The following is a 24,873-nucleotide window of genomic DNA, read 5'->3' as shown; positions in this document are numbered from 1 at the left end:
AATACATTATATGTTTATAAAAAAAATTGGAAGGGGAGGCGAACCATAAGAGACTATGGACTCTGAGAAACAACCTGAGGGTTTTGAAGGGGTGGGGGTGGGAGGTTGGGGGAACCAGGTGGTGGGTAATAGGGAGGGCATGTATTGCATGGAGCACTGGGTGTTGTGCAAAAACAATGAATACTGTTACGCTGAAAAAAATATATATATTTAATAAAAAAAACCAGCAACAAATAAAAACAAAATTATCCAGCAAAAAAAAAAAAGAAAAAAAGTAGACAGCTGAGAAGATATGACGTATTCCAGGAAATGAAAGAAGCCGAGTGTTTTGTGGCAGAGGAAGAGGATACAAGAACTAAGGGTGGAGAGAGGCAAGAGAGTGTGGGTTTTTGTACTTTTATCACAAATTCAGTTAAGGAAATCTTTTCTCCAGTGCCCCTGAATGCGGATCGTCATCTGGTTTATGGTTGAGTGTAATTTATCACTAGTAACAAATAGCTCATTTCATTTCCAATAACTCAAATGTTAGAATATTTTTCCTTATATTGGTTAAAGGGTATATTCTTATATATTTCAAACATTTACACACAGGAAACTCTTCTTTCATTTGCTTTTCTTAGGTTATATAAAGATGCCTGTAAGTGATCCCATTACTTTCAAGTATTTCCCAAACTCTTGACAGCTACTGCATGCCCTCTATCTTGTTAATGCCCCTCCTCCTATTGTTTCAATAAAAAGACATTAATAAAGAATAAAATAGTTATTAGAAATAATCTAAATAGAAAATAAACATATATTTCATAGAATCAACATAGCCAAAAGTTGGTTTACTTAAATAAATTAATAAAATTGAAAATCTTCTAGAATGAGAAATTAAGGAAAAAGAGAGGTACCATAATTTGCCAGTTTTCAGAGTAAACAAGCAGAAATCTCTGCATAATCAAAAATATTTTTTAAAGGTTTTATTTATTTATTTGTTAGAGAGAAAAAAAGAGAGCGAGAGAGCAGGGGGAGGAACAGAGGGAGGGGGGAGAGAGAGAACCTCTCCATGGAGACCCACATGAGACCCTGAGATTATGACCTGTGCCAAAATCAAAAGTAGAACCCTTAACTGACTGAGCCAGCCAGGCACCCCCCCCAAAATACTTTTTAGTGTTAAAGAAATCATCATGAAAAACCTAACACAACACATTGGATCATTTTCAAAGTGGATGAACACAATGAAATTTCAATTTAGGAAAACTAAGAAGAAAGATAAAATCAGTGATATGTATTAAATAAATCCAGTCCCTCGCTAAAAATTCTCACACAAAGAAAACCACTGTTCTAGTTAACTACCCCGATGAATACCTCCAAATTTTAAAGAGAAATTTTGCACAATTTATTTCAAAAAACACAATGTTTTTGAGATGTGTCTTTTTGCAGGCATTCGTGATTTCTTTTTTTTTTTTTAATTTTATTATTTATTTATTTGAGGGTGAGCAAGAGAGAGCATGAGCTCTCTTGGACACATATAATGATAAATGGCACCTGTTTGCCATTGAACTGAATAGGGGAGGACATTTGTAATTCTGTCTTTTCTAATTATTTGCCTCTGCTTTGTAGAAAAGATGAAGGGCAGAGAAAGAGAGATTGAGATATTAACATTTCTGCTTCAAAAGAAAATTTCTTTTTCTGTAACTTGAAGTGAGTAGTTGATAACTTATTTTGCAACTGATGAACTGTTAATAGGTAAGAATAGCACAATAACTGAGGATGTTCACTCTCTGGTAAGTCTTTCCCAGCTTATTACAAGGTCGGTAATATTGTTATTTCTCTTATACAGATTTAGAAGCCAAGACTCAAAGAGATCGATCGACTTGTCAAAGTCAAAACTGTATAAGCTAGGAACTGCATGAATTTAAGGCCCGCCATTTAACCACTACTTATACTGGACTTTTTTTTTTTTTTAAGATTTTATTTATTTATTTGACAGAGAGATCACAAGTAGGCAGAGAGGCAGGCAGGGGAGGGGGGCGGGTAAGCAGGCTCCCTGCTGAGCAGAGAGCCCGATGTGGGGCTCGATCCCAGGACTCTGGGATCATGGCCTGAGTTGAAGGCAAAGGCTTTAACCCACTGAGCCACCCAGGCGCCCCTCATACTGCTTTTTCAAGCAAAGGCCAAAGTACCTGGTCCAGAACCATGAACCCACTAACCATGGGCCAGTTCCAGTGGCCCAAACTGTCATACAACAATGGTTGTAGGTGTTGTTTCATCTTCCTAATAATATTGAAACATCCGAAGATTTTATGTAGAAATTAAGATTTCCTGATAATTATTTTTAAAACTGAAAGGTCTGAAAATAATATGGCCCCTGTCCACTCCTACCAGAAGTTAATTGCAGATTATTCCCCTTGGTATCGTGTGTTCCCAAGTTGTCATGAAGCTAGTGTGACTCACTTACATTGGCTTCTCTAAATATTTACGTTTCTAAGTCTCCGCTTAGAAATATTGGCTTGATGATCATTGAAATGTTCAAAATAGGAAAACAGAAACTTAGTGAGTTTTCAGTAATTAGAAATATAGCATTTTTTTAAAAAAGATTTCATTTATTTATTTGATAGAGAGAGACACAGAGAGAGAGAGAGAGCACAAGCAGGGGGAGCAGCAGAGGGAGAAGGAGAAGCAGGCTTCCTGCAAAGTAGTGAGTGCGACTTGGGGCTCGATCCCAGAACCACAGGATCTTGACCTCAGCTGAAGGCAGATGCTTAACTGACTGAACCCCCATGTTCCCCAAAACATAACCATTTTTATATGAAATACATTAATTATTTTTGGAAATGAGGCTTAATAAACATTAAATCACAATGAATTCTACCTACATAAATTGACTCAGAGTTAAATGATCGTATAGACCAAGAGGATATCTAAACCCTGACTCATTTACACGGGGCACCCTACTCTAAATAGAGAAAAATAATATTTTTTGCAACAACTATGGTGTTTTCTCTCCCCTTCAGAAACTACTCAGAGGAAAATGGCAGCAGGAAATCACTCTACAGTGACCGAATTCATCCTGGCTGGGCTAACAGAGAAACCAGAACTCCAGCTGCCCCTTTTCTTCCTCTTCCTAGGAATCTATGTGGTCACGGTGGTGGGGAACCTGGGCATGATCACGCTGATAGGGCTCAGCGCTCACTTGCACACCCCCATGTACTACTTCCTCAGTAGCTTGTCCTTCATTGATCTCTGCCATTCCACTGTCATTACCCCCAAAATGCTGGTGAACTTTGTGACAGAGATGAATGTCATCTCCTACCCTGAATGCATGACTCAGCTCTATTTCTTCCTTGTTTTTGCTATTGCAGAGTGTTACATGTTAGCAGCAATGGCATATGACCGCTATGTTGCCATCTGTAGCCCCTTACTTTATAATATCATCATGTCCCATCAGGCTTGTTTCTCCCTGATTTGGGGAGTATATGTTATAGCCCTGGTTTGTGCATCTGTTCATACAGGCTGCATGTTTAGGGTTCATTTCTGCAAATTTGATGTGATCAACCATTATTTCTGTGATCTTCTTTCCCTTTTAAAACTCTCCTGTTCTAATATCCATGTCAATGAATTACTGATTCTAGTCTTCAGTGCAATTAATATCCTTGCCCCCAGCCTGACAATCCTTAGCTCCTATGTCTTCATCCTCTCCAGCATCCTCCACATCCGCTCCACTGAGGGCAGGTCCAAAGCCTTCAGCACCTGCAGCTCCCACATCTCAGCTGTGGCTGTCTTCTATGGATCTGCTGCCTTCATGTACCTGCAGCCATCATCTGTGAGCTCCATGGACCAAGGGAAAGTGTCCTCTGTGTTTTATACCATCATTGTGCCCATGCTGAACCCCCTGATCTATAGCTTACGGAATAAGGATGTCAATATTGCCCTGAAGAAATTGTTAGAGAAAAGAATATTCTTGTGATCAGAAATAACATGAGGATCTTTTATTAGCCTAAGCCATTGTCTCTTATGTTGTATAAATTTATATGTTTAACTTTAGCCCATTTGCCAATATACAGCCTCATTTAGTGGGATTCTATTGACATTATTTTTTACTCCTATGGCCTTTTGATGTCACTGCTCTCTGGATTTTTCTCTTCTGAATATCTCTGAGACACAGACTGGAAGTTCTAAGAATGATCTGGATATAGGGACCCACTCACTAATGCCGTTACCATCACCCCCTCCCCTTGTCCTTTGTACAACTGATAAAAACTCAGTTCTCAGCCATAGTGAAAGAATCTTCTAGCAGTGGTTCACAATCTCCTTCTTCCTGTGTAAAGACAATGAAAATTGTAGCAATATTATGATGTAATCTTCAGCTTTTGGACCTCTTTTTTTAGCTTTTGCATCTCTAGTCTGGGAAAGACTCTTTCCCACCATATCCTACCCCATACATTCTTTTTCTGAACTATTTCCTCTATTTCAAACCCAAGAAACCTAAACAGAACTTGAAAATCTTGAGTTACAGACCCATGAATTTTTTGTTATTGTGCCCGATCCAATATCCTCCTGCTCTGATATCTATTATTCCAGCTTGTAATGGTCTGTTTATTGTGCAAATTCACACTAGACTGTAAGCTCCATTAAGGGATACCCCTGCAAATATGGTTCACAGCCATATCTCCAAATAGCAGAATGCTTGCTACCTCATAGGTCCTTGATAATTTTCTTGGTAATTGCTTTCCCTCTATAAAATATTTATATGAAAACCAGCACTTATCCAATGTGGTCTTCACCCATTAAACTTTAAGTGATACATATGGCTTTCTGGTTTTAGTTCAATTAAGTGTAACTTTGGAGAATTCTTTGAGGATCTTTAAGATAACTGGTAGCATCCTTTGTTGTTCCTATACAAGGATTAAGAAATACTAGTCCTGAGTTTGTTCTGTTGTAAATCACAACACAGATACGGTAAGTTGTTAATATCTATTTTTTTAAGTCATTACGTCCTGTTAATAGCCAAGAAGTACCTGAAACAAGATATTCAAGTATCTTGAATTCATGTATGCTTTAAAGACTAAACAAAATTAAGTAGATTTGAAATCTAATGGGTTGATGTGGCAAATCACGTGGTAGAATGGTATGGGGAAGCAACTCCCTGCTGAGTGTGCTGCCCAATGCAGGATTTGATCTCACGACCCTAAGGTCATGACCTCATGATCCAAAACCAAGGGTCAGATGCCCAAACAACTGAGCTACCGAGGCACCCCTGTCTTTTATTTTCTAAGCTCAAACAACAAACGTGGGGAAGTTACGGAAAAATCACAAGATTTCTGGTTTCTCTACATTTATTCTTTCTGCTATATCATTATTTTTTTGCTCAGTCAGGATTATGTTTTCTTTTGCTATTTACTACCATGCTAACTGCTATACCTCTAGAGTTCTTTAATTTTCTAAGGTTAAATGCATAAGTCCTTGTGCATACTAGTCTATATACAAGCTAGAAAGTAGAGAGGTAAGGAGGTAAGTTTCAGGAGAAACAGAGAACTTCCTTTAGATTATGAATCCTGGTTTGAGTGAGCAATAGGCTTCCAACAATCCCCGGAAGAATCTGGAAATATCCTGGAAAAAAGAGATTCAGAGACATTTTATCTTATTGGATGGGTAACCTCAGGGTTAGCTGGATGTGAATGACACTCTCACACATAAACCTGTACAATACCACTGGTCTCATGATCAGTGAAACACTGAGAATCTCAAAGTCATCTGTTCACAGACTCAAGTGATCATTATCACTGAGCTTCTTTCAACCGCCAACATTCTCCACCTGGTGCTTTGCTATCTATGCAGCCACTTATTTTTGTGTTCCATCCCAATGTTAGTAAAATCTCTCCAGTGACATCCAAATAACCAAATATAAATGCTCATTTCGAGGGTCTTCTCCTGCTCAGACTCCCAGACATGACCTTGGAGGAAGTTGCTTGCCATTTACTTCTCTGCTCAAACCTTCTCTTTGTCTATGTCCTCGTCCTCTACACCACCCCACAATGGAATTCTTAATCATTCTCTCAGCGACATCATTTTTTGGGAACTATTTAAAAAGGGGGCATAAAAGTGAATTGGGATAAGGTATCTTAAGTGTCAATTCATAGGGTAAAGTGTAGTCAGAGAATATTATAAACCATGATTTGTGCTCATTTCCCTTACTTGGGTTTCCTAAATGGAATTTATAACAAATAAAAATCTTTTGACCTACTATAATTCACTATCCAGATTTAGTGACATCCTGAATTCCCTTCAGTTTTAGGTCATATTTAATATTCCTTTTTTATTAAGGATATGTGATACTTGGATTATCTTGGAGTTTGTTTTACTTTTGATGTGTAGCTACAGTATATTCTAGAAAACAAGTATGAACCACTGACTTAGCCACTGAGTGGCTAAGTCAGTTAAGCATCTGCCTTTGGCTCAATCATGATCCCAGAGTTCTGGGATCGAGCCCTTTCTTGGGTTCTCTGCTCAGCAGGAGCCTCCTTCTCCCTCTCCTTGTGACTCCCCTTGCTTGTACTCTCTCTCTCTCTGTGTCAAATAAATAAATAAAATCTTTTAAAAAAGAAAACAAGTATGAATTTATTCCCTATGTTTGACACCAAAATATTGAGAATTCCAGTCTTACCATTACCAAGTTAATGGCTTGGTAAGCCAGATACACTTAATGTTATGAGACAAACACCACTATCTTCATATCTACTGAATTTTGCATTTGAGCCCAGACCAATTATGCTCAGAGGCCTTCTTTAGGGGTCTCATCCTTCTTCCATAGAAGAACCATTTGTTAAGCTTTATTGTATCTTCACAGATATATTGAAAAGATGAACAGTATCATAAAACCAAAGAATCTCAAAATTGTAAAGGACATTAAGGATGTACATAGGGTAATCTTGCATTCCAATTAGTGATACAAGGTCATTACAGCCCCGCAGGAATGTCATCTTACTCATACTTAAACTCTTATAGTGATTAAAAACTCAATCCTTCACAAGGCATATTATCCCATTAATTTTTTTTCTATACTGAAATGAAGCCCAACTTTTTTTTAGTTTCATTCTTTTTTACTGGTTATTCACCATGAAAAAGCACATAAAAATTCAGTATAGCACCTCCTCAAGAATTTGAAAGCAAGTGCCACATTTCTTCTTTTCTAATGAAAATGTCTCAGGAGGTATCACAATGGGGGAAATTTAAGGCTTTGGCCTAGAATCAGATCTGGGATTTAATCTCAGCTCAGTCATTTTCTAGCTATGTGATCAAGTTCTAAATTTCTTGGTGCTTTTATTCCTCTCCTAATTATAAGGTTGTTTTGAAGCTTAAATTTAAACATATAAGAACATAAGAACAAATTAGCATAGTACCTGGCAAATGCTCAAACCATATTGCTGTTATTAAAAAAAAACAAAAAACAGAACAAAACAAACCATTTTCATTTGGGATGGTTTAAACACACTACCAATTTATAATCTTTCTTTAAATGTACTTATTTATTAATGCTGTTTTGTTAGGTGAAATTCTAGAAAAAACATGTAAGATAATAATTACATAATTGCTTATTATTTACTACAACCTATCTGCAACAGTGATACTTATTTTAGATATCTACATAGTCCTAGAAATGTTTACATACTATGAAACAGGGTGTTGCCATATTACCACAGGCAAAGATAGGCAAATATGGAAGGCAAAAAAAAAGTACTTAGCCTGAAGCCTTGAATTCAGTATTGGAGTCCATTTTCCAGGCCAGCAGACTTAGAAGGGATGGAGATATTTTTCATTTCAAATCTATTATTATTTTGTTTTGGGGTAAATGTGATGAACTTTAATCTAATTGCTCCCTCAGAGCTACCACTGATGGGATCATGAGAAATGCCCAAAGGGATCTGAAAGACAGATCCAGAGAGAATAGTGTGTTCAAGTCTTGATTGTATATACTCTTGGCACCTTCTTTTATAAACACATAATTTCAGCTCCTGTAGCTGTGATATGCTATGTTCTTCTGGGAACCCGAAACATGACTTGGGTTATCTTGTTATCATACTGCAGAAAATTTCACCATGTTCCCTGTGAACACTATGAATGTTCAGATTTTTTCTCGCCTGTCACTGACACCATCTGATTCTTATCCACTGAAGAGTTGGGTTCCAATTGTTGGGAGCTGCTAGATTTTTAGTTCTTGAAGATGACTCTTACTTGGAAAGGACTTAGAAATCAAGAGGATCATGGACTCATTGTCTTAGAGATAGTACCCGGAAGGGCAAATTAATCATTTTGCCTAGTCACAGTCAAGGATCAAAGAACTCTGAGTCTTCACTGACCAAAGGAGGAAGGTTTCCAGGGTGAGGCTGTGATAAAAGTTCTTCAGGGACAGAGTCTAGTTAAGTCAGAAGTTCACACAGAGAATCTTCTAAAGTGAGTTAACAAGAAACAAGCTGCTGGTAAACACAGATGATTTTTTTTCCCCCAGTATGTCACTGACCCTTTCTTTGGAGTCTTCATTTTTCTCTGCATCTAGCATTGCAACTACATGTTGGTTTGGGGTTATTTTCTTTCTATCTCTTCCCCTCCCTAACTTAACAGTGTTATTAAAGTAACATTCAAAATACATCATAAATACATAGTCCAGTATGTTTGTTTTTACACAAATATTCTCTTCCTCTCATTCTTCAATGTGACACTCTTCTGTCCAGAAGTTGGAGTTCACCTCCAAATTCTTATTGTTCATACTGCCACATAAATTATAGAATTTTCTTGGGGCAGAACTAGAAGAAAAAAGGTGGTGGTGGTGGTGGTGGGGGGAAACCAGGGATTCCCTCACACTCTTTGATCATGGAAACACCTTTTATCAGGTTCTCCGGTCAAAAAGATGGGTTATCTATTGGAATTTCTGCATCGGGAGCAGCCACCACACAATTCTGTAATTGTGACCCCCCACCCCCTCTCTCAGCTCAAAAGCACAAGAGAAAAGAGGAAAAAGTAGAAACATACCTGTGTGGGCTTCTCCAGGGTTTGTCTTCCTTTCACAATCTCCTTCCTTCTGTTTACTTTCCAGAGTTTTCAAGTAAATGCATTTTGTATTTTATCCAGGGTGATTTTTTCCCTAAGTTTTATTTATTTAAGTAATCTCTACACCCAACATGGGGCTTGAACTCACAACCCTGAGATCAAGAGTTGCATGGCCTTCCAACAGAGCCAGATAGGTGCGCTGCCAGAGTTTTGATTTTGATTTTAATTTTTTAAAGATTAATTATTTATTTGAGAAAGAGAGGGAGAGAGAGAGCAAGCAGGAGTAGGGGCATGGGGAGGGGGAGAGAGAATTCTCAAGCAGACTCCCCACTAAACACAGAGCCTGATGCAGACCTCTATCCCAGGACCCTGAGATCATGACCTGAGCTGAAATCAAGAGACAGCTGCTTAACCAACTGAGCCACCCTCAAGAAAGGTGCCCCACTTTCAGAGTTTTTAATTATAATCTGTGGGTAAGAAAATATAGTGAACTTAACCTAACTTGATCAAAGCCAAAGTTTTCAGAATATAGTCAAGATTTTTTATTCTTTATCTTTTTATGTAGAATTCCTTTACATAAGGCTGATTATTGGTTGTTAAACATGAAACCATCCCACCCATCAGAGAACTCACTTTTATATCAGTGTTCACACTTTGAATACCTTTGTTCTTTTGTGAAGTCCAACATCTGACAGAGATGAGGAATCTCTCCGTAGTGACCGAATTTATCCTGCTGGGCATCCCCCACACCGAGGACCTGGAGAGCATGCTTTTTGTCCTGTTTTTGGGCTTCTACATCTTCACTCTTCTGGGGAACCTGCTCATCCTCCTGGCGATTGTCTCCTCCCCTCGGCTCCACACTCCCATATACTTCTTCCTGTGTCAGCTGTCTGTGTGTGACATATTTTTCCCTTCTGTGAGCTCCCCCAAGATGCTCTTCTACCTCTCAGGGAACAGCCGGGTCATCTCCTACGCAGGCTGCGCGTCCCAGCTCTTCTTCTACCACTTCCTGGGCTGTACCGAGTGCTTCCTGTACACGGTGATGGCCTATGACCGCTTCGTCGCCATCTGCTACCCTCTGCGCTACACGGTGATCATGAGCCACAGAGCGTGCGCCAGCCTGGCCGTGGGGACCTCCTTTTTTGGCTGCATTCAGGCCACCTTTCTAACCGCTCTCACCTTCCAGTTGCCCTACTGTGGCGCCAACGAGGTGGACTATTTCTTCTGTGATATCCCGGTGATGCTGAAGCTGGCTTGTGCTGATACCTCAGCTCTGGAGATGGTGGGGTTCATCAGTGTGGGCCTCATGCCCCTCAGTTGCTTCCTTCTCATCCTCACCTCATACAGCTGCATTGTCTGCTCCATCCTGCAGATTCGATCTACTGAAGGCAGACGCCGCGCCTTCTCCACCTGCAGTGCCCACCTCACTGCCATCCTCCTCTCCTTTATGCCAGTGGTCCTCATCTACCTGCAGCCCACCCCCAATCCTTGGCTCAATGCAACTGTCCAGATCCTGAATAACATGGTCACCCCCATGCTGAACCCCTTGATCTACAGCCTCAGGAACAAGGAGGTCAAATCATCTCTAAGGAATGTGCTACAGCAAGTATCTTTCCTTCCTGCGAACTGATAGAGATTGGTAGCTATACTTTACCAGCACGACACTGTTTGCAAAGATACTTCCTTTTGTGTGATGTAGAGCACAGATATTATTAATGCCCCTTTTGCAGATAAAGAAGCTAAGGTTTGAAGTCATAAAGTGAATTAAGTTCACATAACTAATAAATTATCCTGCCCAGGAAGGATGATCTCTTCCCAGTTAGCAAGAGAGCCTAGTCCTTCTTTTCCTCACTCTGTTTTCTTCTCCTGTTTTCCTCCTACCACACCCTCTGCTTCTTTCCCCTTACTCTAGCCCTTCTTCATTTTGGCTGGCATGATTATCTAATTACACTCTCTAATGCTTGCATCAGATAAGCCATCATTTCATGGTCTAGGAGTTGTTGAAAAATGTGCACTTCTACCACATGGCCCCAGGTGGTGTTCTATGACTAGTGGAATGTAAAGAAGCTGTGTCAAAGAAAAGAGCTTCTGAATGAGACCTGAGGCAGGCTTCTTCTAATGGGTGAATCAGAGATCAACCACAAAGTCTGTCTGTTAGTCTTGGACCTAGAAGCAGTCCATGCCTGGGAGTTAAGGCAGTGGATAAAAGAGAATGTGGAGACTAAATAGGCAGAAATTGCTTAAGGGTGATTGATTCTATTGTTTTTCAGTACTACAAATCTGAGTTTGCCTTTGAGCTCCTCAGCACAGCCAGGGGGGCAATACAAAGTCCACTACTACTACTGCTCTATGCTCTATGGCGTTGGATTCTTTGCTTACCAAAAAGCTGTGACTTGCATGCTCTTCCTTAACATTCCTTTGTTCTTTTGCCTAATGAGCTTAGTATGAGAGATGTGCCTTTCCAATCCCAACAATAATTTGAAGAAAAGAAAGGAAATGAGAAGGAGGTCATGGGAAGAGACGGGAAGTGGATGGGAAGGAAAGTGGTACAAGGGAAGAGGGCAAGATGGGAAGGAAAAAGGGTAATGGCAATGGAAGTGGGTGATGGGAAGGAAAGGGGTGATGGGATGGAAGGGGGTGATGGGAAGGAAAGGAGTGATGGGATGGAAGGGGGTGATGGGAAGGAAAAGGGGTGATAGCAATGGAAGAGGGTGATGGGAAGAAAGGGGGTAATGGAAAGGAAGGGGTAATGGGACAAGAAGGGGGTGGTGGAAATGGAAGAGCATGATGAGAAGGAAAGGGGGACAGAGGCAGAGGCAAGTCTTCTTTTCTCCTTCTTCTTTCCAGAATCAGAGTTCATTCAGGGAATCTGCTAGACTGAACAAGCCACAACACTGGGGCCTCATATAAGGGTGATGAGATGATGTATGTTTCTGAAAGGGAGAACATTTTTTTAGTTGTTTCTCTGTTTTTTTTTTCTGTGACTTTATTCTTTCTACCACACATGCTTCCTCCAGAGTCTTCAGCCAGACAAATTCAGACAAACCAGGTTATCATCAAACCTCTAGTTAAAATACAGTTTTTTATGTGAAACTTTCTTCATCCTAGGCACATCATGCTCCCACTTCTCTATGTTTTGAATCAGACTTTACAAACTCATCACTTCATTATGCTAGAATAAGTTTTGGCAAAGCATTTTCCAAGAGTAAAAGTAAAGTATGTTTAGTGAGGGTAAGGACAAAGAGTCAGTTAGGGACTGATGGTACAAAATTGACTGCTGAACAGATGAAGTTTGGTTCTCTTGCCAGGATCCTATGGGGGGTGGTGGTGGTGGTGACAGGGGCAGGGGACTCCATCTGGGGCTCATCCCAGAACACTGAGATCATGATCTGAGCCCAAGTCAGATGCTCAACTGACTGAGCCACCCAGGTGTCCCAACATGAGACCCTCTTGAGTGGCTAAACACTAATTTGTGAATGTGTAGAGTAAAATTCCACAACTAGGCAAAGAAAAGTTCTGAAACAATTATAACAAGTAGGGGCTATAAATAAAAGTATTTCGAGTACTTGCTTAGAGCTGAAATCATTCAAGTTCTGACCTTCCCAAGTGATGAAGTCTTAGAATATAGATAAGGTTCAATGATGTAGAGTTTGGAGCCACTGGACAAGAAAGAATTCTTGAGACGTCTTTGGTGTAAAATGGTGGTTTATTAAAGCATGGGGACAGGACCCGTGGGCAGAAAGTACTGCTGCCCCGGAGTTGTGAGGAGTGGTCCATGATATACTTGCAAGTTGGGAGGGGGTCAGGGATGGCATAAGTCTCTAAGGAATTTCCTAAGCAAGGTTTCTAGGACCTTGAGGGGCTAGCTATTGTTGGGAAAAAGGTTATTCATTACCAGTAATAAAGCCTTTTTGTGAGACCCTTTAGATGTATATCAGTGGGTCAAATACTTGGGAATGCTTGTCAACACTATCTTGGAGAGTTTAGAGATAAAGTTTCCAAAGGAATTGTTAAAAGTAGACTTACAGGATCCTGGTTGGGGGTAGGGGTCTGTCTGACTTAGCAATGCTTTAAGGTGGGAGAAGTTGAGTCCCTAGAGGAATGTCACTCTGCCTGTTTTAAGGGCTTGTCAGCGGGTAAGGAAATTTAATAAATTTTCTCCTGCCTGTTTCCCACATCACAAGTAAAGAAGATATGGGACATTTAGTGGAGATCCAAAAAGGTATAGATCCAATAACTTAAGCACATTATAGAATCAAAAATTTCCAGACATAAAACACTTATCACGATGAACACTGAATAATGTAAAAAATTGTCGAATCACTATATTGTACACCTGAAAGAAATACAACATTGTATGTTAACTATACTAGAATTTAAAAATTAAAATTTAAAAAATTTTCCAGACATATAGAGAAACAGAAACACAAGACCCATAGGATTTAAAAGGTCAATATTCAAAGACCTAGAAAAGTAGAATTAGTAGACAAAAACATTACAGTTATTTTAAATTACATTCCATATTTTCAAAAGGTACATATGTGTTTAATGATTAAAAAAGTCAAATGGATGTTTTCTTAAAAGTGTTCTACCCTTGTAACTATTATCTGGAACAACAACAATGACAAAACCATACACAAACTCAAACACACATATATACATGCTCACACAGAACTGTGGGAAAGAGAGGCATGTTTTTAATAATATACCTATGAAATATCCACTTAAATAAAATATCCTAAAATCCTATAAAATCAGTGGGAAATACATCATCTGCATGAAAATAAGAAATGATTTTTCATATCCTCCTAGAAGATAAGAGGCGGATAGAACTTAACTATCAGGTAAAACATCCCCCTTCCTCTCAAAGGAATTGTTTAAGACACAAGGAAGCTAAGTGGCCTTTATAAAATAACATGCAAAGCCAGAAGAAGTGCAAAAATTAAAATGAGGTCCTCTTTCAGCCATCCAGTGTTATTCCTCATAAAAATTAATATCTAACTTTAGAGTAAAAATTTGAGTGATCTTGTCTGCTTTAAGAAAAGGATGTATAATGCTTATTTTGTATTTCTTATTTGACTCATAGTTTGAGAGTGCCCCAAGAAGAGGATCATGTGCCAATTATAACTGTGGATTTGTATATTTCTCTTTTTATTTCTACCAGTTTTCTACTTTGATATTCTATCAGGTGCATACACATTTACATTTTTAGATCTTCTTGGAGGATTGACCCCTTCATTCCTAAACAATGCCCTCTTTCTTCCTGATTCTGAAGTGGATTTCATTTGATATTAATGAGCCACGACATCTCTCCTATGCGTACAATGCTTTACTTTCAAGGTATTTGTGTCTTTGGATCTAGAGCATGTCTCCTACAGACAATGCAGAGTTGTAACTTATTTTATGCGATGTGACAAATCCTATCTCCTTACCTGCATATTTATGTGTTCTACTTTTTACCGTTTAGTTTCTCTTAAATGTTAAGTGAAACAGTGATGTAACCCCTAAGCCATTGTACTGATTTGGCTTCACACTCAGGTCTCTCCATGGGGAAAGAATGAGTCACACAGATTGCATTATGCAAGTTCCTGTAACAGAGTTCTCTTTCTGAATTAATACATTGGCCTTCAGGTAATGGATTGATCTCCCAGGTAGCAGGACTGTGTCAGAAGACTGATAATATATCCAGGTGTCCTGATTCTGTTGTAATTAAAAAACAAAGGAAGCAGTCTGCTCATGCCCACCGCCTCGTTGAGTTTCGTTACTGTGACATCCATTCTCAAAAGAACGATTTCCTGTCTGCCTGCAGACAAAATCAGGTTTCTGAGCTTGCAGGGCTGAAGGCAGATTTTAGACCATGAGGAACACACCAGGGTCGTGACTATCTTTCTGAAGAGCCTCTTGGAACAGCCTGTCAGACTTCTCCTAGTGACACACTTTATCTATGTAACAGAATGTCTACACAATTCTACTGCTAGAACTGTGGAAGACAAAGGCTAAGGCATTTTCTGGTGGAGGCAGATTTCAGGTACGAGTCTTCTAAGTTTGGGTTCTGTGCTCTTAAGATAATTCTTAAAAATTTCCACTAAGTAACTCTGTTGGCAGATGAGAGAATCTAGGGACAGGGCATGAGGAGAGAGGGAGGTAGTTTAAGTGTGCTGCCATTTTTAAAAACTCATATTCAATTTCCTGCTAGATCTGCAATTTTCAATATAAAAATTTTAGGTCTTTTTCACCATCACATTTTTAAGCAGTCAGGTTTTCAAGAAAATGAGCCCTGTTATTATTATTATTATTTTTTACATGAAGTTTCCCCAAGCCTGCCTCAAATAGCTCACTGTCCTCAACCTGAGAAGCATGTATTCCTTTTCTCTGATCATTTAAAAAGAAAGACGCCCTTTGTGGGTCTGTTAGTGAGCAATCCATGGGTATGGATGGTTACCATTCCTAAAAAGATTATAAAGTTGCCCAAAACAATGAACACTGTTATGCTGTAAATAAACAAATAAAAATAAATATAAAAAAAAAGATTATAAAGTTGCACGCGGAAATATATGTATATTTTTCTGAGATTAAGACTCTTAATGGTTTGTCTCCCTCCCCAGTCCCATCTTGTTTCATTTGTTCCTCCCTTTCCCCCACGACACCCCCACCCTGCCTCTCAAATTCTTTATATCGGAGAGATCATATAATTGTCTTTGCCTGATTGACTTGTTTCACTTAGCATAATACCCTGTCTAGTTCCATCCACATCATTGCAAATGGCAAGATTTTGTGGGTTTTGATGGCTGCTTTGTATTCCATTGTATATATATACCACATCTTTTTTATCCATTCATCTGTTGAAATCAGAGAGGGAGGCTAACCATAAGAGACTCTTAACTACAGGAAACAAACTGAGGGTTGCTGGGGGTGGGGTAGGAGGATTAGGTAAATGGGTGATGGGCATTAAGGAGGGCATGTGATGTAATGAGCACTGGGTGTTATATGCAGCTGAGAATCACTAAATTCTATCTTTGAAACTAATAATACACTATATATTAATTAATTGATTTCAAAAACTTTAAAAATACAAAACAATCATTATATAAAAATCCATCATTTTCAATAATTACCAATGAACAAAAGGAAACTAAAATTTAAGAACCATTTGCAAAAACCACCAACCAAATGAAATCCTTAGTGATAAATCTGGCTTAATTATATAAATCTTTAGAAGCAAAACCTTGTTGAGAGAAATTAAAGAAAACCTGAATATACTGTATTCCTGCATCAGCAGACTCATTATTATGATGCTAGTTTTCCTCAAATTTATTAATAGATTCAATATCTATACAATCCTATTCAAAAGCCCAGTAGGCACTTTCCAAAGATTGATAAACTGTTTCTAAAATTCATAAAGAAGTACAAAAAGCCTAGAATGGAAAACAACAACAACAACAACAACAAACAAGATCTTTCACAAGGAAGAACAATGCTGGAAGGTCTACATTATAATTTTCAAAGCATATTCTGAAGCCACAATTAACAGGACAGTGTGATATAGGAATCAACATAGGTGACAGATAAATGGAGTAGAATTAAAAAAACAGACCTACACATAGATGGTCAATTGATCTCACGAAAATCATTTGCCAAGGCAATCTGACAGTGTTCGAAAAATTAGACATTCTCATGCAAAAAAAGAAAGAAAGAAAAAGAAAAGAAAAGAAAAAGAAAAAAGAAAAAAGAAAGAAAGAAACCATTGATCCACATAAGACCATGAGTGAATCTCAAAATAATTACGCTGAACAAATGAAGAAGTCAAGCAAAGAGTTTACACAGTATGGTTCTGTAAGTGTAATAGTCTTGAAAGTGCAAGCTAGAGTAATAGAAAATAGATTCCTGGTTGCCTTGGGGATGGGTGGAGGGAGATTGAGAGGGAAGGATGACTAAGGAGGTAAATATGATCATTTTCTTAATTTTGGTGATGGTTTCATGGTTAAATATGCCAAATTTACCTAGTTGTACACTTTAAATATGTGCAACTGATTGTATGTCAGTCATACCTCAATAAAGCCATAAAATTTTTGGTAAATAAATGAAAAGACAATTCATGACCATTTAGATTGGCAAAAATATCACATGTTTGAAATTAAGACTGACCTGGAAAACTGTGTGGATGTGTGCTTTACACACCTTTTGAAACCACAGAAAGGAAAGTTTGCTTATTCTTTTTCTCCTGGCATAATCCTCTAAAATGGTTAGATGAGTTATGAATAAAAAGTTCTTCTATGTTCGTGGATGATGAAATGGGTTTGGCTGGATTATAGAAAATCAAAAATGTTAAGGAAAGTGCTGTGAATTGTGTAAGACTGCTGAATCACAGACCTGTACCCCTGAAATAAATAATACATTTTATGCTAATACAAAATTGCTAAGGAAAAATTTTTAAAAATTTTGTGGTTTTGAAAAAGCAATTTAATTTTTAACACAGTGTCAAAAGTTTGATATTTGCCATAGAATCATTATTAATCTTAACACTCAGGGGAAAAGTTTGATGTTTATTTTAAACACCCCAGGGATCAATAGGAATGCCTACTATATTGCCAACAGATATGAAATATATCCTTTGTAATTGTTTCTTCCCTATAGAGTCCAACCACAGGGATGATAAACCCCAACGGGAACTTTCATTTCAAATCATCTCCTTCAGATCCAAATAGATCCAAATAAAAGTTCCCTTCAATAATAGAGGACTGAGGGTCAGTAGAATTACTTTTCTTGCTGTGCTTAGTTGGTCTTAAATTGTTACTCTTCATCAATACTTCTTAAATTCTTATGTGGAATCAACTCTACAATTTTGCCAGAATCAGAGAGATTCTGGGCCACTAGTGTTTGATGATTCACAGCTGTCTCGTCAATGTGTGTGTGCACATGCATGCATTACATGAGACCAAACAGAAAAACTAGCAAAGGCCCAGCATCACTTAACCTGGTGGTAATAGTCAGGTAAGTCATATAGTTCCATCTACCTTTGATAAGATATGGTAGTTGAGATTGAATTTTGGAAGGCAGTTAAAAGTTCTCATGACCCATGGTCTTTGGACATGGTAGGTAGGCAGTGTCTGCTTCATGACAGCTGGGCATGAAGAGTATAATGCCCAGAGACTCTTTGTCCTTCTGCTAGTAGTTTGTCTGCTCTTCTGTCTGCAAACTCTTGCTTTTCTTCCCCAACACAAGCACAGTCGTTTTGATATCTCTCATTTATATTGAATTTTGAGGTTTACAGAGCATTTGCACATGCATTAATAATGTAATTTTACAAGGCTCAGTGAGAAATTCCTCCTGTATTAAAAGGACACTGACATATCAACTTACTTACTATCCCACATCTAAGAGCTAACACTTGGTTAACCTATAAATAAAAACCCTAGTTTCTGACTGCTAGCTCACCTCTTAAAGTACTATACTCAGGGTCAAAAATTATGTCCTTTCCCACTTTGTGCTTTTCCAACAGAGGATCACAGAGTCCCCAAAGCTAACCTTAAAAACGAAAGGAAGAGACTCCTGGCATTGTCTCTGACAATTTTATTTATTCATTCTGCCTATTTTTTCCTCTCCTTGTTACAATCCTAGGATGAGAAATCTATCCTAGAACTTTACTTAAGTTACATGTTTCAAATAAAAAAATATTAAAAAATTTTTTGAGGCTTAAACCTGCCAATCCTCAAACTTATGCAAGCGCCCATACTCCTCAGAGACACCATCACTCAGAGTTCCTATTGTGTTATGAGTTGTTTGAAGAATCTTTGTATCGGCTTCTTAATCCCCTTCACCTATTTTGCCCATTCCCCTACCCTCTCCCCTCTGGTAACCACCTGTTTGTTCTCAGTATTTGAGATTATTTCTGGTGTGTGTGAGTATATAACACTTTGTCAAGGAAAGAGAGATCAAATTATCTCCCTTAATGTCACAGTCCTAACAAGTATATGTTTGGCTTTTTGTTGTTTGTTTATATGTGTATAGAGAGAGTGCGTGTCCAAGGGGGGAGGGGCTGAGGGAGAGAGAGAATCCCAAGCAGACCCTATGCTCAGCACAGAACCCAACTCGGGGCTTGATCTCATAACCCTGAGATCATGACCCAAGCACAAATCAAGAGCCAGCCACTTAACCAACTGAGTAGTCCAGGCACACTCCACACAAGTATAATTTTAATTTTAAAATTACAAAAAAAAATTAGTATTTATCTGAAGTGTAAATTTGAAGTAGTACACATCAAATCACATAGTTAAAAAATTGTGTGTGGTAAGAAATTTTACCTATTCTTAACAACTCTCAAATCTATGATGCACTATTTTTAGCTAGGGTCCAATGTGCTGTACGTTACCTATTACGTAATTTATGTATTATGTAATTACATATTACGAATTTAAGTATCTTATAACTGGAAGTTTGTACCTTTTGACTGTCTTCACCCATTTTGCCTAGAAAGAAACTTCTATGCAGATACTGATAGGACTGCCTGTCTGTTGGTTCGCAGACTGGCTCCATAACAGAGGGCATGGAGAGATTGTAGAACGAGGCAGATGACTCCAAATAGGTAGATGACCATTTAATAAACAAAGGAGCTTACTTATGAGCCTTGTTTTAGGCAGCCTCAGGACACCAGATCTCTGCACTCGCTTGCCAGAATCGTAATGTTATATAGAGACCTTAACTGGGTTCAGTCACATCTGCAGATGGTCCCAACATGTTCTCAAGGCTACATCCTTAAAAATGGCTTCTGAGGTAGGCACAGCATACATTCTGAGGACAGGGAAGGAGGTCAGGAGCCACTGACTACGTGGGTCAGCTTGTGTGTCAGCCAGGAGTCCCATCCCCTCAAAGACTTCCTCTAACAGACTCTCAGTTCATTCAGGACTCAGCGTAAAAAAGTCACTGCTTCAGAGAGTCCACCCTTGAATACCTCTCTAATTTCCAGCCTTTCCTCTAACATTGCTTTATTGTCTTCATGGTATTGCTCAACACTTGACTGTAAATTCTACAACTATTTCTTTATGGGCTTATTGACCTCCCCAATTACAATGTAAGCTTTATGAGAGCAGGAATTTTGTTCATTCAATAAGTATCTTCAGAACACAGAATACTCTCAATGGATCACTGTTGGGTGAGAGAAGTATAAACTGTTTGAAAAAATATATGTGGTAGGAATTATTATCTCTGTTTTATGGATGAAGAAACTGGAGTTTATATGGGAGAAATAACTTGGGGTCACAAAGCTAGGATATGATCATGCCTAAAAATGAATCAAATTTTATATGTTGTAATAAACCCAGCTTTTCATCACCTCTCAGTGACTAAAACACAACTATACTATAAGAAATTACATTATATGGGGTCCTGGCCATAAATAAATAAATAAATAAATAAATAAAGCTGGACCTGACCTGGTCCAGCTCAGGTCATGATCCCAGGGTCCTGGGATCAAGCCCTGCATTGGACTCCCTGGTCGTTGGTATTTCTGTCAAATAAATAAAATAAAATAAAATAGAAAATAAGTTACATTATATTTTCTGAGTCACAGGGTGCCTTGGGGGAGAAAGAAATGTCAGAGTAATAGTAGTAATAGGGAATCAGAAAAAGTTTTGTGGAGAATGATACTTTTTTTAACCAATAAAATGAGGCTTATTTTTAAAAATCAGTTTTATTTTTATTTATTTATTTTATTTTTTAAAAGATTGTACTTATTTATTTTGAGAGAGAGAAAGAGAGCACAAGCAGAGGAAGAGTCAGGCAGAGGGGAGGGAGAAGTAAGCTCCCAGTTGAGCAGGGAGCCTGAGGTGGGACTTGATCCCAGGACCCTGGGATCATGACCTGAGCCAAAGGTAGATACTTAACCAACTGAGCTACACAGGTGTTCCTAAAATGAGGTTTAATGAACCGTATGACAATAAAATTGTAAAATCCATCAGTTGATAAGACCAAATATATCTTTATTTTATTTTTAATTTAATCTAATTTTGATCCCAGTATATTAACCTACAGTATCATATTAGTTTTGGGTGTAGAATATAGTAATCAAACAATCCCATGTGTCACCAAGTGCTCATCATGACAAGTGCACTCCTAATCCCCATCAACTATTTCACTCAAATCCCTATCCGCCTGCCCCTGGTAACCATCAGTTTGTTCTCTCCATTTCTTGATTTACCTATCTCTCTGTTTTTTTTTTCCCTTTTGTTTGTTTGTTTTGGAGTCTTGGTATCCTTGGCCCTGGTTCATTCCAGTCCTTGTGACTGGAGGTTATTTTCTTACTATTTTTTATATTCTTTTCAAAAAAGTAATATTCCTATTTCACACAGTATCTCAAAATTAAAAAGCTAAATGGAAGAATTTGCATGGTCACATGGTTTGTTGTAGTTATTATCTAAGAAGTTTATACTTTTAGGAATTGGATATTGGGAATCACTTTAGTACAGAATAATGTATGCGTGTGTGTGTATGTGTGCGTAAGTGTGCACATACAAATCTTTCCTTTCTATTTTCTACCTTAAAGAATATGACCATCTCACTTACACATGAGGACAGACTGCTTTAAGTGTTTACCAAAAGCTACAATACACTAATACAAAAGCTGCACTACCCTAATATTCTCTCATTAACAACAGGAAGAAAATATCAGAGAAAGGGATTGAACAGTAATAATAATAAAATTAGCATAATAATTAAAGCTGCACAGAGGTTATAATAATGTACTCAGGTTCAGAAAAAAAGTTGGTTCACAGGGGACATGGTTTTATTTGTAATAAAACAGACAAAGATATGAGTTCTGACTCCAACACTTACTAGTTGTGTAAGCTTGGAATATTTACATAAACTCATTTGTAAAATACAGAAAAGCTCTGTTTTCATGTTTGGTGACTTAGGGCAAGGGTTTACTTAATCTCTTTGCCTCTCAATTGATCCTCAAAATGGATATAATAACAGCATCTAGGGGTGCCTGGGTGGCTGAGTCAGTTATTTGTCTGCCTTTGGCTCAGGTCATGATCCCAGGGTCCTAGAATCAAGCCTGCATTGGGCTCCCTGCTGAGTGGGGAGCCTTCTCCCCATCCCTCTGTCACTTCCCCTGCTTGCACTTGCTCTCAATATCTCTCTCTCTCTTTTTGACAAATAAATAATAAAAAAAAAACAGTGTCTATTTCATGGGATTGTCATAAAGCATAAATGAGATCATAAATAAAACTTTCTTAACATTAAGGCTGCCACATGATAGGGGCTCAGTAAATGCAAGAAACTCCACTGTTAACTGTTCCTTGCTCTCCTCTTCCTGCAGCCCATGACAACAGCTTCCCTTCTAGCCCCGCCCTGTTCCCACCATCTCCAGCATGCCTTCCTTCCTCTCCTATCTGAGTAATCACATGGGTAGAAGAAACAAAGTCAAAACCAGCAACTCAGAATGGAGATGGAAAGCTTGGAAGAAACCAGTGCTCTGTGAGACTGGGTCCGGGACTGAATGAGCAAGTTGAAGACACCAAAGACACAAGGAGGAAATCATGGGATGCCAGTGAGGGAGAGGTTAAGTTCTGAGACATCAGAGGAGAACACAGGTTGCTGTGCACTGAAAACCAGCAAAACCTGGCAGCAGCTCTGTACAGTTTCTCTAAAGGTGACTGAATAACACAAGGGTTATTTTTCATTGCTAGAAGAGTCTGAAATTAAATTTGTGGAGACGAAATGAGTTTTACTTCCAAATGTCACATAGGAGTAATAAACACTGAAGCCAAATGAACCATCAGCATCTTGATAAAATCTTCAACTGAAAGTTGGTTTTAGTCTCTCGGTTTCTGGAAATTCTGTGTCAGTTAGAAATCACGTCGTTCATCAGATCTTGGATCACCAAATACTGTCAGATGACAACGTGTGTCTAATAAGAACCTCTTCCCTGAACCCCTCAGCCCATGACAACTGGGAGGATGGATACAGGAAATCATTCTTTGGTAACTGAGTTTATCCTTGAGGGGTTAACAGACCAGCCAGGACTCCAGCTCCCCCTCTTCTTCCTCTTTCTACTGATCTATACAGTCTGCATGGTGGGAAATTTGGGCTTGATCTTTTTAATCAGAATCAGTTCTCAGCTTCACACACCCATGTATTATTTTCTCAGTAATTTGTCCTTCATAGATCTCTGCTACTCCACTGTCATAATTCCCAAGCTCTTGGTGAACTTTGTTTCAGAGAAGAATCTCACCTCCTTTCCTGAGTGCATGACTCAGCTCTTTTTCTTCTGCTTCTTTGGCATTGATGACTCCTACATGCTGGCAGCAATGGCGTATGATCGCTATGTTGCCATCTGCAACCCCTTGCTCTACAATGTCACCATGTCCCACAGAATCTGTTTTCTACTAGTCACTAGTGTGTATACAGTGGGCGCCTTTGGAGCCTTGGTCCACACCAGCTACATATCCAGTCGATCCTTCTGTGGAACTAATGTCATCCACCATTACTTCTGTGACATCCTTCCCCTTCTGAATATATCTTGTTCAAGAGACTACACCAAGGAACTCTTGGTGATGATTTTGGTTGGATTCAATGCATTTGCATGTGCTTTAGCCATCTTCATCTCGTATGCCTTCATTCTTTCCAGCATCTTACGCATCTGCTCAGCTGAAGGCAGGTCCAAAGCTTTCAGCACCTGCAGCTCCCACCTTGCAGCTGTTGGGATCTTCTATGGCTCAATCATCTTCATGTATTTTAAACCATCTACTAGTGACATAACACAGGAGAAGGTGGCTTCTGTGTTTTATACGACTGTGATTCCCATGCTTAACCCCCTTATCTACAGCCTTAGAAATAAGGATGTCAAAGAATCCCTTAAAAAAGTTCTAAATGGTGGGTTACTTTCTTGGTCAACATAGAAAACAGCTCTTTTTAAAAGACCCAGCAGCTTTGAATATAGATCTTATCTAAAAAAGTTTTCTTCTTGTTTTTTAAGAGTAATCAATTAGTTTCAAATCAAGGGCCATCTTAAAATGTCTGAATGATTTTTTGTGGGGGGATGAACATCACTTCCTCTTTAGTCCCCCTATTCCCAACACCCAGTATCCTTTTACTATGTCTAGTCCAGCCACTCAGGAAACAGACTTCCTCGCCTACACTCTTACCCAGTTTAAATACATATATATCAGAAACTTTCTATAATTTGTCCTTGTTAAACTGAAATTTCCTAATCAAATCTATTTTATTATTATTTATTTATTATTTTTATTATTATTATGTTCAGTTAGTTGTATTTTAAAGTTGTAATGTCTAATAATGGCTGAATGTGTAAATGCCTTCAGGAGTTTGTATATTAACACACAAGAGAGTTACAGAAGCAATAGACATTTCTTAGTAGAATTTGAAAGGAATCCAGTTGCTAGTAAACAAGAAGAAATAATATTTTCATAAGACTTCTGGCTGCTGTTAGAACCATTGAAAATAAGATCTGTCTTGTGGAGGTGTCAAATGGGATGAAGGTTGGGTGGGGGGATGGCAGAAAGGGACAAAATGATTTCTCATTTTTAGTTTCCACTATGATTTTAATCTACATGTTTTCTTTCCAACTTACTGCATACTTTGACTCCTTTCTGTTGAATCTCAAGATGACTTCCCTCTGGATGACTCTCTTAATTATTCACTATAATTCTCTCACCATTCAAAATAATCCCTGAGCCTCAATATATCATTAAAATTCATTCATTTAGTCAGTCAATCAATAATATTTGCTGGGCAACTATGAGCCAGACAAACAAAATTTCTATCTTTCGATGGGAACATTTGCTCCTATTGAAAAGGGTTTGAACAGAAGAATGACCTGATCTA

At 38.5% G+C, this 24,873-nt stretch overlaps 3 protein-coding genes across 3 annotated transcripts; all 3 read left to right on the top strand.

The window, feature by feature from the left end:
- Window positions 1-2,989: 2,989 nt before the first annotated feature.
- Window positions 2,990-3,952, top strand: LOC123949325 (olfactory receptor 8G1). The gene has a single exon (XM_046016725.1). The coding sequence runs from the start codon at window positions 3,017-3,019 to the stop codon at window positions 3,950-3,952; it is 936 nt and encodes a 311-aa protein (XP_045872681.1). The 5' UTR covers window positions 2,990-3,016.
- Window positions 3,953-9,727: 5,775 nt separating this feature from the next.
- Window positions 9,728-10,660, top strand: LOC123949719 (olfactory receptor 149-like). Its single transcript, XM_046017302.1, has one exon. The coding sequence runs from the start codon at window positions 9,728-9,730 to the stop codon at window positions 10,658-10,660; it is 933 nt and encodes a 310-aa protein (XP_045873258.1).
- A 12,325-nt stretch (window positions 10,661-22,985) lies between these two features.
- On the top strand, window positions 22,986-23,927 carry LOC123948833 (olfactory receptor 8D2-like). The gene has a single exon (XM_046015962.1). The coding sequence runs from the start codon at window positions 22,986-22,988 to the stop codon at window positions 23,925-23,927; it is 942 nt and encodes a 313-aa protein (XP_045871918.1).
- The last annotated feature ends 946 nt before the right edge of the window (window positions 23,928-24,873 follow it).

The sequence above is a fragment of the Meles meles genome, chromosome 8 (assembly GCF_922984935.1).
Source record: "Meles meles chromosome 8, mMelMel3.1 paternal haplotype, whole genome shotgun sequence".
In the NCBI taxonomy this organism is placed as follows: Eukaryota; Metazoa; Chordata; class Mammalia; order Carnivora; family Mustelidae; genus Meles; species Meles meles.
This window is presented reverse-complemented; position numbering and strand designations above follow the sequence as displayed.